Source organism: Gastrolobium bilobum, unplaced genomic scaffold (genome assembly GCF_033153095.1).
Source record: "Gastrolobium bilobum isolate Gb01-03AN ecotype WA unplaced genomic scaffold, APGP_CSIRO_Gbil_v1 utg2798, whole genome shotgun sequence".
NCBI classification, from domain to species: domain Eukaryota; kingdom Viridiplantae; phylum Streptophyta; class Magnoliopsida; order Fabales; family Fabaceae; genus Gastrolobium; species Gastrolobium bilobum.
In genome coordinates this window covers 247598-263007 of record NW_026898492.1, presented here as the reverse complement: position 1 = coordinate 263007, position 15410 = coordinate 247598, and the positions used below count along the sequence as shown (strand labels likewise).

General features: G+C 32.4%; 1 protein-coding gene across 1 annotated transcript; it reads right to left on the bottom strand.

The window, feature by feature from the left end:
* Nucleotides 1-3351: 3351 nt before the first annotated feature.
* LOC133316759 (homeobox-leucine zipper protein ANTHOCYANINLESS 2-like) lies at nucleotides 3352-7067 on the bottom strand. Its single transcript, XM_061518536.1, has 8 exons — nucleotides 6859-7067; nucleotides 6617-6734; nucleotides 5821-6513; nucleotides 5461-5559; nucleotides 5169-5381; nucleotides 4604-4778; nucleotides 4126-4502; nucleotides 3352-3705 (listed from the first exon to the last, which is right to left on the bottom strand). Exons 1-8 carry the CDS (start codon nucleotides 7065-7067, stop codon nucleotides 3352-3354), a joined length of 2238 nt encoding a protein of 745 aa, XP_061374520.1.
* Between the last annotated feature and the right edge of the window lie 8343 nt (nucleotides 7068-15410).

The window sequence follows — 15410 nt, the reverse complement described above, 5'->3', positions numbered from 1 at the left end:
AGCATGTCTCCAAGCCCTCTAGCTCTCTTTGTGGAACTTCTTTATGAAGCGATATATTGGGCATAAAGGATCTTTGAGTTTTGTAGATGCCCCATTTTCTATCGACCCTATTCTGGATGGCCCCCAACTAGTTGGCCCATTAAGGCAGGCCCAAACCCCCTCCTCTCATCCACATCAGCCCTGTTGACTTGGGGTTACCAACCTTTTCTTTTTTTTGTCCCCACATGACAGTGTCCCCAAGGTAAGACATCAAAATGTCTAACGTTGGGATACTACCTCCCTCGGGTAGCTTATCCAGGCCCCATAATTAAGAGCTTCCTCTCCACAGCTACAACAGCAATGACTGCCACCAACATAGCAAGAACTACATTGTTGTCGCTGCAGCAATGTCAAGCGCCTATGGCACTTCCCAAGGAGAGTTGACTTGACTCGCCCTCCCATGCGAGCATGACATCCTCTCTCCCTATAAATACCCCTCCATCACCAGGCAAAGGGGGTCCATCTTATGTACCGTTATCCTGCCAGTTTCTCAAGCCCTTGCCTCTACACACAGCCTCATATCCTTACAAAGTTGGACTTTATACTTGGGACATCGTCGTATAGCTTGGTCTCTACCTCTGTTAGCCACGATACCCATACAATACAACGATATATATCCCCCCTAAGGGAACATATATATAGGGCTTGCAGCTCTCAACGGTACAGATCCAATCCTCCTCCACATCATCGTCCGTCCCTCCTGGTCCAATTAATTGCAGAGGGGAATCTTTGTATGATATTGATGTCCAGGCACCGGTTTTCACAGGTGTCTCCCCCTTCGTTTGGGCTCTTAGTCTCTTCAATCTTCTATCCCCTAGGTTCTTTAGCCCCACTGATACCGTCCCATGGGGCCAACCTCCTTCGACGATATCTCCCCATCCTCACAAGTGGCTACACTTGCACTCACAATCATTCTGCCCATATCATAAATACTATTGATTTATTTCAAAATCATGGGCTTGTTGATTACATCCATTAAATTTATAAAAACATAATTCATTTCATTCCTTTTTTCATATGACACTATTTATTTTTAATTTTAGGAAAAACTTTATTTTCACCAACTGTGATTTTGTGATTTATTATTTGATCTCCTGTGGTTTAAAACTTATCACTTAGACCTACTGTGCTGAAATAATTTATCATTAAACTCTCTATGGTTTCAAATTTTTACTTAGTCCCATTGTGATTTAAAATATAAAAATTTAAAATAAATTTTCTCTCTCTTTAATTTATATCCTCATGTAATGCATTTACGGTTTAAAAAATATTTCAAATTTTTTATTCTAAAATTAATTTATAAATTATCTTATTTTTTATTTATTTTAAAAATATATTTGAAATTAAAAAATATTATTTAAGATAAATTAAATATGTATTACAAAAATAAGGTATTTACTTTTTTAGATAATTTTATAACGATATCGGATAAAAAATATATAAAATAAAATAATATTTGATTTTAATTTATTTTCTTGATAAAAATAAGTGTATTTTTTTATTTTATTTTTATTTTTTAAATCCTAAATGCATTAGGTGAGGATATGAAATAAAAAGGGGGAAATTTTATTTTAAATATTATTTTTTAAAATTTTTTATTTTTATAACCACAAAGGGTCTAAGTGAAAAAAATTTCAACCACAAGATATCTAAGTAAAAAGTTGAAATCACGGTAGGATTATATGATATATTATTTAAGTATAAGAGGTCTAAGTGATATATTTAAAATCTCAGGGATTAAATGATAAATCATAAAATCACAATGGGTAAAAATAAATTTTTCTTTTAATTTTAATATTAAAAAAGTAATGAAAATTTTAGACATGTTGGATTGTATTTTGTTTTTTCTTAAAACTATATTACTGAATAATTTATAAGAACCGTTTTACAAAATAAAAGATGAAAAAAAAAAAATTCTGTTTTTGATACTATTTTAAAAATAATTCTAAAAGTTAAAAAATAATAAAATTTGCTTGTAATTTTTTTTCTTCTGAAAACATGTTTTTAAAGTAAAAAAATAGAAAATTCAATTGATTAATAATTTTTTAATTATATTTAAGGTATTACATGGCAGAAGACCCCTGTACAAGCACATCAGTTTTTGCATGTTGCTTCCTTTCATAATTTATCCCCTTGAGCATTGTAGCAATATCTCTCATTGTTGGTCCTTTTACCAAGGAATATATTTATCCACAACACAGTAAGGTTATTTCCAACGGCTGCATTATTTCCTCTATTTTTTATTATGTTCTGTAGAGTATGCTAAACTTCTTCACTTTTGTATAATTCTTATTGGGTTTTATAAGAGTTATATGGTAGGAAAAATGATTGTGTAATGTTACAGATATTCGTTTTGTGTGTTGTAATTTTTTTTTTTCGTCAAAAAGTGTGGGCCCCACAAAATATTGTGTGTGTAGAAAACTTTATTGTGTCATCTTAAATGATAAATGCAAACCCCACTCTTATTATATATTTATAATTTTGTCTAGATATAAATATATCATAATAATTATTTTACATTTTTAACAGTTGTTTGTTTATTTTAGAAGTAAAAAAAATTAAATAATTTTGAATTGTTAAGACTAAATTAAATTTTGGGTTCAATTAATATGACAAAACCATTAATTTAACCAGAGAGGAGAAAAGGTGAAGGTTATCCTTAACAAATTTCTTAATTAAAAATCAGAATACAATCAAACATAACTTTATTTTAACAACTTACCCTATAATATCAATAAACCAATTAAGAAAAAAATAATTACAACTCTATTTTAACAATATTTTATTTGAAAAACAAGATTAGATACTAGAAGAAAAAGAATATTCGGTTCCAAAAAAACTCGCATAAAGAGAACAAAGCAATCAAAGGGTACAAACAAAGACAAATATAAGAACTGAAATCTGAAAATGCATTCAAGAAGACAACAAGTAACAACAAAGTCATGTAATTTCAACCACCAAAAGAAAGAGTCATGGAATCTATCTCCCTTTCACTGTGTACCTAAAAGGATGCATCAAAATTAAAACGGAAAAAAGAGTGCGGAGACCAACAATTAAACTCGCATGTAACGAGTCAATACCCGAACCACCACGAAGCAATAAAAACCCAAAATTTCTCTTTCGGGGTTCGTTCTTGACTCGAAACCTTCACTTGCGAGAGACCCTTAATGTCTCAGCCTCTTCTACTACTACTTTATGTATAGACCCCTACACATCCCCAAAAAAAAATAAAAAAAAAATGACCCTCTTTCAAGTTTTTTTCATATTCTAAAACAAAAACTGAAAAGAGACTGCTTATGACTTTAATGAATATCATGCAACTCCAAGTGCAGCTTTGATCTTCTGTATGGTGCCCGAGACGGTGTCATTAAGTCTAGTAACTGACTCCACTGTGAACTTAGCTTGTGGGAGATTATTCACCATGATTTGTCTCCCCACTGTTAACAAACATCCACCGCCGCCACTACCGTCACCGTTGCCGCTGTTTGAATTACCATCTGGAAGAATCGTAAAGCCCGAAGGCAAGAGTCTTACACATGCAGAATCTCCACCACTAACCACCACTTTCAACGCCTGCGCATTTATCGGGCTATACACTATCATCGAGCCGGTGGCATCAGTCCATGATTCTTGCACATATATGCTGTTCCCGTAGTCATTAGCATGCTATAAAGGTCCCCAAACAAGAAATTGTTAGAAAGCAAAGTGATCATTTATACACACACTTGAAATCATCATGCAAACTTGCAAAACAAGTAATAGAAAAGAGCACTTGCAAAATAGATCTATTCTCGTCATGTGTATCTCATATTAGACCATATGGGAGAGAATAACTCTTAGCTATGAAGCACCGATACTTCGAATTTTTTTTCCAACGTATCCGATACGCGTATCGGGAACGTATCAAAAACGTATTATATCGTATCGGCAAATTAATGGTCGTATCGAGAACGTATTTGGAACGTATCGAAAACGCCGTGTCGGAGTCGGTGCTTCATAGACGGTTAGTACAGAGTGATGAAAGAATAGCTTTTAACTTTGTCTACGATCAGCTGACTCATGTTAAATGACACGTGAGAGGATAACACTTACATTAGCGCGAAGTATAGAAATGCAATTTCCTTGTCCTTGCGCTTTAACAATACTGTGAATCTCGTTCACTGTAACATCACTGGCCGAGTCGTCCCAATGCCTTCTCATCCGTGCATCACGCAGGAAGTCAAACAGCCTTTGCCTCGACACCGGCATCCAAACAGAAGTTGCAACACTCAGCATAATGCCGAGAGCCTCACCTGGATCATCCACATTTTTCCGGGTCATCAGTTTCATGTCATCAGCAATTGTTGCAAGAGGAATGATCTCCCACTTGCGTATAGACGAAGAACAAATCCCAGAACAGAAGCATTCTGTCATGCGTTGCGTGAGCTTCAGTAAGCTTTTCATGCCGGGTTGGCCTACTAGGGCTGGAAAGAATTATGTCCTCCATCAAAATGAGAAGTTCACCATATATATCAAAGTGATCAAGTTTTTTTTATTGTCACCTTATTTAACAATGTGGGCATACCTTTAGTGTTCTCAGCTCGGATGGAAGGGGAAGAGAGGATTGCCAAGCATTGACACTGCCTTTGGAGAGTGGCAATCCATCTCTGAGCACCAAATCCAATGCCTGAACTAACCAATGGGCGATAGAGTTGGGGGATAACACTCTCATCATACTGGGAATGATCAATCCATGTAATCTGCAACAGTGAAACTTAGCTTCAAAAATCTGATGATTGGCTCAAATTCAATGCAATAATAACAAATTCTAAGATATGTTGTCTCAACAAAGTTAGATGGAACTGAAAAGCAATGGGATATCATAAAAAAAAACTTCATTGAAAAGATGTTGTAGATGGAATTAGGGAGGCTTATTGCATAAATAAGCCATTGTACACAATTGACAACAAAGGAAATGTTAAACCATAAGATAATCATAAATTAATACCTAACTAAAATGCCAGCCATAACTAAAAGACCCCAAAAATATTATTTTTTTAAATAAAAAAAAAAAAAACTGAACCTTCAACAAGCAAGAAATGTAGTACAAAAGAAATAAATGTTTAATATAACTTAAGAACAGCACTTACCTTGGTTAAACCATTGGACATATCCTGCACAATACAGCCCGAAGGAAGCTTCCTACAGCTCATGATTGGGTATGAATTGGTAGCATTGCGACCAATGTCAACCGAAAGATCAACCACAACCCATATACCTACTGCATGCTGCTTGCAATACCTGAGGAAATTCACTTGACGAACAGGTACCAGTGGAGAAACCAATTGAAGCTCAGCATTCATCTAAAAAGCATAATTGATCCTAATTAGTTTGGGCCAAATATTACAAAGCCAAACAAACACACAACAGAGAGAAACATACCAGTTGCAAAGTACCATTCCTGGTTCCAGCCACACTAAAAATTACTCCCAGGGTGACAGCTCTGGCAATCATAGATGGAAACATCTCCGACCAAAGATCCTATTGATATAGATGATAAATTAAAAGAATTGTTTGACAAACTTTCACCAATTCAAGACTAAACGTTAATCACAAGCAATATCAGCACATTAAATTGTTTTACTAAACTAAAAGAAATTTCTTTTTAACTATATGCAAATTTTATGAGAACAAATCTAGAAGATAAACAAGACATACAATGCAGTTAAGATTTTTTTTTTTTTTTGAATCAATTCTTAATTTGTAAGTGACTGCTCTAAATCTATGAGTTGGGTATCATACCACATCCATCAATGAGTCCACAAGGGCCAAACTGTTAATTAGTACTACCCCAGTTTCTCTTGTAGCTTCAGTTGCATAACCAATGGGTTTAGTACCATTATAGATAGAAGACATCCTCGCATACTCCTCATGGTTCAGTACTTCCTTCCCTCCATCTGAACTCTTAATCCAAAGAGAGTTATCTATCTGAGCCATCCCAATTAATTCATCCATAGCAGATGCTGCAAGATTAGCAAGCATAGATGGATCAATCTGGACTCCGTTTCCCATTGGTGGTCGAATCCCAGACATTGGAAGAGGAGGTGGTGGTGGATTGCCCAAAACTCCTTCTCCCAAATCAAGTCCCATTGGCAAGGGCATGGCAAAGTTGCTTGAACCACCAATTGCATTCCTTCCAATAGAGAGGTTGAGACCAGAATTTGGGGTTGGCATAGCAATGGGACTGGCCAACCGTGAGACCGGCCCGCCAAAGAACTTGTTTGTTAAGGCAGAGACTCTGTTAAGTTCATCCTGCAGTCGAGCATTTTCAATTCTCATCTGGTGCTCCTCCATTGAAATTTGGCCAGGAATGGCATGTCCACCACAGTTGTTACATATTGGATTTTCAATAGCTTCCCTCATCATGGTGTTCTCAGCTCGGAGCTTGTCATTTTCCTGCTTAAGAATCATGTTCTCATGGCGTTCCAGTTGTGCCTGATTCAAGAAAAACAATTCATTTAGAACAGTAACATAATTGCATCAACAAAATACATACATATACAAGTGCACCACGGATACTAATGCATTCCAAATTTACCTTCATTTGGGTTCGCCGATTCTGGAACCAGAACTTGATTTGCTTATTCTCCAAACCAAGCTTCTTACCAAGATCTGATCTTTGCTTCTCATCAGGATGAGGACAATCCTTGAAGAAACTAGAACAAATGAGAGCAAAAACCAATATAAGAATCACCGCTAGCAGACAACTCAATCATAAATATAATCACATTTTGTGAAAAAAAAACAAAAAAAAGATTGCAGAATTTCATAAAGCCATACGATTCAAGCTGCTGAATTTGTTGAGGAGTGTGTCTATGATATTTTTTCTTCCTCTGTGGGGTGTTATCACCAGCATCTTGATCATCACCAGATCCACCTTCAAAATTATCACTTCCAGACCTGCTGTCATTCTCATCATCCCTCATCCTCCCCATCAAACCATTCTCAAAATTTTCTCCAATAAGATCCATCTGATCATGACCCTCCATTTTCCTTTGCTGCAGAATAGTCCCATTAGCAACAACAACAACGATGAACAATAAGATACAAAAATCAAATTCAGAATCAATAAAAAAGGAAACAATAAAACAGATACATATATATATATATATATATATATATAGAGAGAGAGAGAGAGAGAGAGAGAGGGATTGAAAACCAAAGAGGGATAGAACATACAGTGGACAAAAACATGGTAGAGAAATTTTGCTTTGATATGGTAATGGGTGGAGAAAAAAGAGGCGACTCAACAAGGGAAACACTATGCATGAAGTGGTTCTTTGAAGAACTATCAGCCACAACTCTTGCACCCCCACCCCCACTGTTACTACTGTTGCTGCTAATCAAACCCCATAAATATTCAAAAAAAAAAAAACGATGAACCGTTTTCTCTCCCTTTCTATATGCCAAGGACTCTCTCTCTCTCTCTCTCTCTCTCTCTCTCTATTTTATATTTCTTTATCTGACCCTTTTGTTCTCCAGGTTCTTTTCCGAAATGGTCACTATCACAATTGCCAAGGCACTTTTTCAGTTTCTTAAATCTCTGTGAGTCAAAGATTAAAAGTATTAATCTTTTTTTTTTTTTAAAACCATGGTCTACAAACAAAAAAACAAAAGCTGTTTCATAGTCAACGCCAAATGCATCACTTTTACCCCATTTCTCTCTCTCTCTCTTGAATTAAGTTTCTTCCAGATACAGATCAAAAGAGGAACAGGACAAGAAAAAACCCTTCATTTCTGATCCAATGTTCACACCCGTTTCTCATGTTTGGAAACTCTCCACATCAGAAAAAAAAAAACCCAAACAACATTAACGAAGGAGAAAACACAGAAGGGTCTAAAGCCAAAGACCTTGTAGAAACGATTATTTTTTTATGAAAAGGACAAAAACTAAAACAAAATTCACACTGCACATTGACTTTAAGAAGAAAACATAAAAAAAACCAATGTAGAATCGATTATTATTTCATGAAGAAGACAAAAAAACAAAGACCCAATTCACACTGCACACTGACTTTTCAAATGCATCATATCAAATCCAAGCAAAGAGACCCAGTTGACACACCAAACACCCCAATCACTTTCTCTCTCCTCCCCTTCCTCATGTTATAGAAACACAGAAAAGGTAAAAGAGTTATATGCAATAGAAAGCAACCATGGTACGGAAACAAAAGAAAACCTTTTAATTTGACAGTGAAAAGAGAAAATAAAAGCTATAAAGTTATTCTTTAAAAAAACCTTATTTTCAGATCCTTTCACGCTTTCTCTCTCTGGGATCTGTAGAAGAGAAAACGACAAGACAATATTATATGTTATTACATATACATATAAAAATCAATAAGTAGAAAACAATGATAATATTTTTTTGATTCAACAATGATGATAACAAGTAAATAAAAAAAATGGAAAAGCTGACTTACAATGAGTCCAAGGTAAACAGAGAGTCAATGGCTTTCAACTTCTTGAATATTTGTTTTCTCTAACACAATTTTGGTTTTCTTGAGAAAAACCTTTGAACCAAAACCTCGAAACAAATTCTGAATCGAGTGACTCCAATTGCGTGCAGAGTTTTGTCTCTATGTTTCACTCTCTCACTCTCAAATGTTATATATATTTTCTATAGTTTGATAATGCACATGCTTTTCTCTCTCTCCGGAAATTGTCTCACTTTCGTTGACAAATATATTTGACAATATTATTATATAGGACAGGAGAGAGAGAGGCTTGTGGGCCCACTGACAACACAAGCGTTCGTGATTTCCGCTCCCTTATCAGCGCGTCAGATACGAGCGCGTGATTTTGCTGTCGTTTGACAAATGCTGATTTTCAGATTGCCTTGTCTGTCCGAGGCAGTGAGTGATTTTGAATGGGAGAGGAAAATACCGTTACTGTTTTAGAGAAACCAAAGATATAGTTGAAATTTTTATTTTATTTTTTTAAAGGGGAAAGATATTGTGACAATCAAGTTGTGTTACTACCAAGTGATTACCAATCAATCTCACCGTTAGATCGATTACGTTGATCCAACGGTTATATTTATTTTCATCTTTATATGGTCATGATTTTCCATATTTAAAGTGAAAACATTAAATATGGGAAATCATAACCATACAAAGGTGAAAATAAATATAAAATATTAAATTTGAGAAATCATGATCATACAAAGATGGAAATAATTATAATTGTTGGATCAATATAATCGATCTAATTGTAAGATTGATTGGAAATTACTTGGTAGTAACACAACTTGGTTGTCACAATATCCTTCCCCTTTTAAATCTCAATTTGAAAAGAAAGAAAATTTGATTTTGGAGCAAGTATCTTTTTTATCCTTATCAAATTTTACGATACTCGCTAAATGGATCCATTTAATTAAAATCGTGATTCCTCACAAATTCAAAAAAATCCGCATTAGTTCCTCAAAAAGACTAAACTGGATCCATTTTGAATTTCTTAGGAACCACGAATAGCCTTTTTATTTATTAACGGGTATCGTAAAATTTGCTGAGCACCGAAAATGATATTTACTCTCGATTTTGTTTGCTTTTGGAGCTTGGACCTTTTTATGTAAAATAAATAATAAAGAATTATTAAGTCTTGTTTTCAAGTGTGAATTTGAGAAAAAAAATTATTAATTCGCTCGCATATTTTTTATCAGCATCATATTATATTAAAAGATTCTACTAATTTATTGTGGAATCAATAATGGTGATGATTTTATTTTTTTTTCTATTTTGATATTATTTTTTCTCTCACGTCTTATCACTGTTTATTTGTCCATAAAAGATTATGATTTTTTTCAAATGAGATTATCATGTTAAATCATGTATGAGAAGATTTTATTCCCATAACTAGATTTGAGGGTGAAAAGGAAATAAAATTACAAATATTTCTTTGCATTTCTTGTCAGTTGTAATCAGTGTTTTAAAACCCCACCCCAACCCCCGGGTGACCCGGGTCAACCTGACCCCTCCCCTCTGAGTGTTGGGGTCACAAGTTGGACCCTATATGCACATCGACCCCTCTGACCCCCAAAAGAGGCAGAACCGGATCAGTGTAGTGATCTCATTAACTTGTGGTTGTAATTGGTGAATTATGTTAAGTATATTTTGAATCTTTGATGATTGGTGGTTTATTTTTTAATATTTTCATATAGAATATATATATTTATATTTTTTAATATATAAAACCGGGTCAACGTAGTGGACCCGTGACCCTCCGGTTGAACCGTGACCCTATGACCCCTGACCTCGGCCGAGTCGATGGCCGGGCCGGGTTTTTAAACACTGGTTGTAATACATGTATTTCAAATTTCAAACTTTTTTTAAGAAGGTAAGAAAAAATTTGCTTAAAATGTTCATGAATGATACCAACCTCTCATTGTAGTAAATTCAAGGTTTCATCCCAGATACTAGAATCCAATCTATATCCCACAATGTCTGCTTTTATTTTTCAAATTCATCTTACCCATGAACAAATCTTTTTCACCCCTTGTGAATCAATCATGCGCAAGAATGAATCTGACCTCTTTCCATACGGATATTTCTTAATTTCAAAATATGATAAATATAAAAGATACAGCATGCTTCAAGTACTTGAATCATAGTATTGTAAAAAGTTACATTACATCATAGTAAAAAAGTTAAGAATCATTGTTCAGTCTGATTTTTTTTTGAACAAATCATTATCATAAAATTTAAAAAACATACATGATGCGAAAGAATCAGAAGGCATAATAAAGATACCATTAAATTTAATTTTTCTCTCTTTCTCCTAATGTCATGGATTATTTAGTTTTCATACTAAACATATATTAAAAAACTAATCAATATTTTATGTAATGGAGAAATAATGTAATAGTATGCTTTATAATTAAAATAGCAATGCAACAATACATCTAAAATTAATATTGTTAGATCATATATTTATTTTTGCATTAATTTCTTAACTTTCTAGTATTCATTGTATCTTTGATTTTCTATAGTGGAAGAGAATGAACTGGCATGCGTTATAATTATACTTTCGTGTAAATAATTAAATTTTTGCAAATGTAATTTTGACATATTTTATGATATGAGTGAGCATGCAAGATGACAATATACATTCCACACATACATAAATAAATAACATATTTTACAAATATTATTTCAACATATGTTTTTTTGTGTACGTTATTTAAACATATTCTATTACAGAATATTGTATAAAAGTATATATACTTTTTTTTTTAAAATGTAAAATAAATAAATAAATATTTTAATTTGATGGATTTCTGTTTTCTTTTGGTTTATTTTTATTTCGAAAAGTATTGTTTATCATTGTTAAATCTCTTACAGTGCTACTTTCTTGTAGATTTAATTTGCTGAAACAATGTTTACCAAAAAAAAAAATTGATGAAACAATTAAATCTGATTATTCAATTCTGAATCTGAATTTTTATTTTTACTCTATTAAGACTTGAGGGTGAAAAGGAAACAAAATCATAAATATCTTCTTGAGTTTCTTATTTGGCAAAACATGTATTAAAAATTTTCAAAATTTCTCTGAGAAGGTAATAAAAGATATTACTAGAAATGTTCATGAATTAATGAACAGCCAACATCTCAAAATATGGAAATATTAAACTCCTCCCACTTTAATCTTGTTTAATTTATTTTCAGTTTAATGTTAATATAACATAGTTTATATTGTAATTTAATCTTATATTTATGTATTAATAATTGAAACAAGATATTTTGAAGGAACAATTGTTCCAGCTTGATGTCGTTAATAATTTCTTACTTGGGTTTGATGTTTGTCATTTTAAATGACATAAGCTATGTCATTTTAGATAGACACATGAAATGAAAATCATGGGAGAGAGAAAGTGGATAGTTTTTTTAATTTAAATTTTAAATAAGAATAAAATCATGTGTCTATCTCTCTCTTAAAATAACGTAAGTCTATGTCATTTAAAATGACAAACATTTTTTCCTTCTTACTATTGCATAAAAAAGTTTATCCTTCGAGTCTTTTAATTTTTTTTCCTTTCAATATTTTCCTATTACAGCGCTCTCATTTCTTTTATTGAATATAATGATGTGAATTGAGTTTTAATGAGTTCAAATACGTGAAGATAAATAGTTTCGCATTCTCAATCTAAAAAATGCATTGTTGAAATTAGATTGAAATAGCTGTTAGGATTAATCTAATGGCCAGAGATTTGGATATTTATACGAGATTATAGGTTCAAATCTTAATACTGTTATTATATCCCAAAAAAAAAAATTGAAATTCCATAAGGCCATTGGCTCAACGGTTCCCATTATATATAAACAGGAGCGAAGGATAATTTACATCGATAATAAAATCATTATTTTAATTACAAATGGAAATCTATACGTATTTTAATTATTTATTATTTATACCTAAACATTATTTACCAATTATTAATCAATCATGAATAAGAATCATTGCTTAATTTCTCCCATTTTCCTAAAAGAGAAAAAAAAATCAACTAATTAAGTTATGCGCAACCACTAAACCATTAAGCATCGATTCCCAAACGCAACTAAAAAAGAAGTCTTTTAGCAGCATGTTTTATAACCATAAGATTTTAATATTGAGAAAATGTTGCTTAATATTCTTTAAAATAAAATATTTCAAAATAAATTGAAAATTTTAAGAAATGCCACTAAACTTTTTTAAAACTTTTAAAAATAAATTTTCGAATAAATAGCTTTGTTCAAAATAAATTATCCGGCCAATTTTTACAATAAAAATATTTTCACGGAAATTACAAATTAAGAGAACCAAATGAATTTGTATATGCATAACTCAAATGTTAATGTATTTTGATTTTTTCAAAGAATTAAATAAAATTTAAGGTCATTTGCATATGCATGAGCCAAATAAAACTTTCCTCTTAATGTTACCAAAAAGATGAGTGCTACACTATAACATCCTAAACACCAAACCATCTCTCCAATAACGTCGTTAAGAGGCGTTTAAAGCTTTAATCTCGGAACCTGCCCCAAATCAGATTAGTCGCGAAGCAATGAATCAATTGAAATATCTTCAAAAAAAACACCAAACCACTTGGTGAAGAATAGCAATAGAGTGCCCTAACAAATTTATATATTTCCTTGAAAAGAGAAAATAACCTTTGTATAAGCTAATAAAATGAAATATACTTGAATAATTATAAGGACATTCGAATCATGAAATACATTTCTTAGAATTTAAATTATGTATGCCTAAGAAAAACATAAAGATAATAAATTGAAATCAATCCCTAAACCAAAATTATTTTCCAATTAAAAAAGCATAAATAATAAATTGTTTTAGAAATAAAAAAAAAAAAAAAGTAACTAAAGCCTATAACAACATTCAAAATGACCGGTACAAGCAATTGACCTAATAAGAAATTGGGTTCAATCGATACTGATTTTTAGTTCAGTTGATCTTTGGATTAGCTATGCAAAATACTTGAAAAACTTCTCTTGGTGAGAATCCAAATTGTCACCTTACAAGGAACACTTATGGCATCCTCCACTAAGGCATTGCAAGCAGCTTGTTAAAATGTGTGTATTATTATATTTATTATATGGGTTCGCTTTTTGTAGTTACTGCAAATAAATTATCTGCAGTAAGCTCAATACGACGTTATTTTAGCGCAGAAATCATGGTGTTTTTGTAATTTTAATTTATTTCAGGGTTATTATAGTCTTTATAATTATAATTTTTTAATATTTCAATCCTAAAACGACGTCGTTTTAGAAGTAAATGCAGATAACTTATTTGCAGTGACTGTAGAAATATTTTTTTGTTTTTATATACTTTAATATTGACCGAATACCTAAATTGAGTCAAAGACCGGTCTTGAGTTCAATAACACATTAGCACATGTATTGTATCAAGCCATTGAGAAGGTAATGGAGTTTCAAATGCTGCGAAAATCTTTCCTAATTGAATAATATCACTTGAACCCTACCAATTATAGTAAGAAAATCATGAAATTATCAAAAGAAGAATGCTTAAGCACATAGAAATAAATGAATAAAGTCAATCAATGCAATATATGACATCACATAGAATAATAATAAAAAAACTACATAAGAAAAACTATTAAAGCAAGAATTAGATGAAAACCAAAATTAATATTAATATTATTCATGTCAAGTGAACCAAGGGTTACATAAGCTAAGATCTTAAATTCTAAAATTAAGAGCAAAAAGGAGTTCTAAACATTCTTACAACTGACTAAAAATTGATCAAGAAATTAAAAGACCAACTAGATGCACTATGGATTTCAGTTTCTTGCGAAATAGAAGTTTTTGCAATACTAATTTATCATCGCATTATCATGATGTACAACATTTTCTACATATGGCGTTATTGTGGTACTTTAAAATCAGAAAATGGAAGGTTGAGATTGTATAAACTCAAATGCTAGTTGTAACGCCGGCCATTTCAAGGATCAATGATTGTCCCTATAAATTAACACGAGACTTTTCATCTTGCTTTGTCATTACCCACACATTTTCTGAAAAAACTTCTCAAGAGGTCACTCATCCCAAAATTGCTCCAAGTTAAACACGCTTAAATATGGAGTTCTTCAATTATGGACTACTGAAAAGGTAGATGCATCTTATTAGTATATATAGTACCAATTAATTCTTATAAGTTATCATCAACTGTACCGTCTCATACTAACATAGTCTTTGAAATCTATCTCTTTCGGGTGTTGATTTAATTCATTCATGTACTCCCAGCTAAAAGTTTTAGCATGAACCGCTCATTATCCATGCTTTTTTTGCACTTGTGATCACTCTCTAACCTTGTGAGCCCTTGGAATGTTACACTAGAGTGAAATGGAATAGCAAGAGAACCAGTGGTGCGCAAAAAGATAAACACGAGAAGTGAGAGAGAGAGCCATGTTGTCGAATAAATGAATAAATAAAGAACCCTAACACTGGGAAATAGATAAATATAGAACATATGATGTTAAAAAGGTCCAATGAAGTGAATCTTGGTCTTTATGGATCACTACTAAAAAAGCATTGATTAGAGACGGAATTTAGAGACGAAAAAATATCCATCTCTAAAAGGGACGAATTCAGATAAGGAATAACAATCCCTCATAAATAGGGAGGGAATTAGATACGATAATATTTATGTCTCCGTTATTGACAGTTTTAGAAACGAAAAATCAATCCTTCTCTAATAGGCATAGTTTCGTCTCTAAATCTGTCCCTAATAGAGACGACTATTTTTTCGTCTCTAATAGAGATAGATTTAGAGACAGAACTTAATATATAGAAAATAATGATAGTATTAAGTGGATACATTTG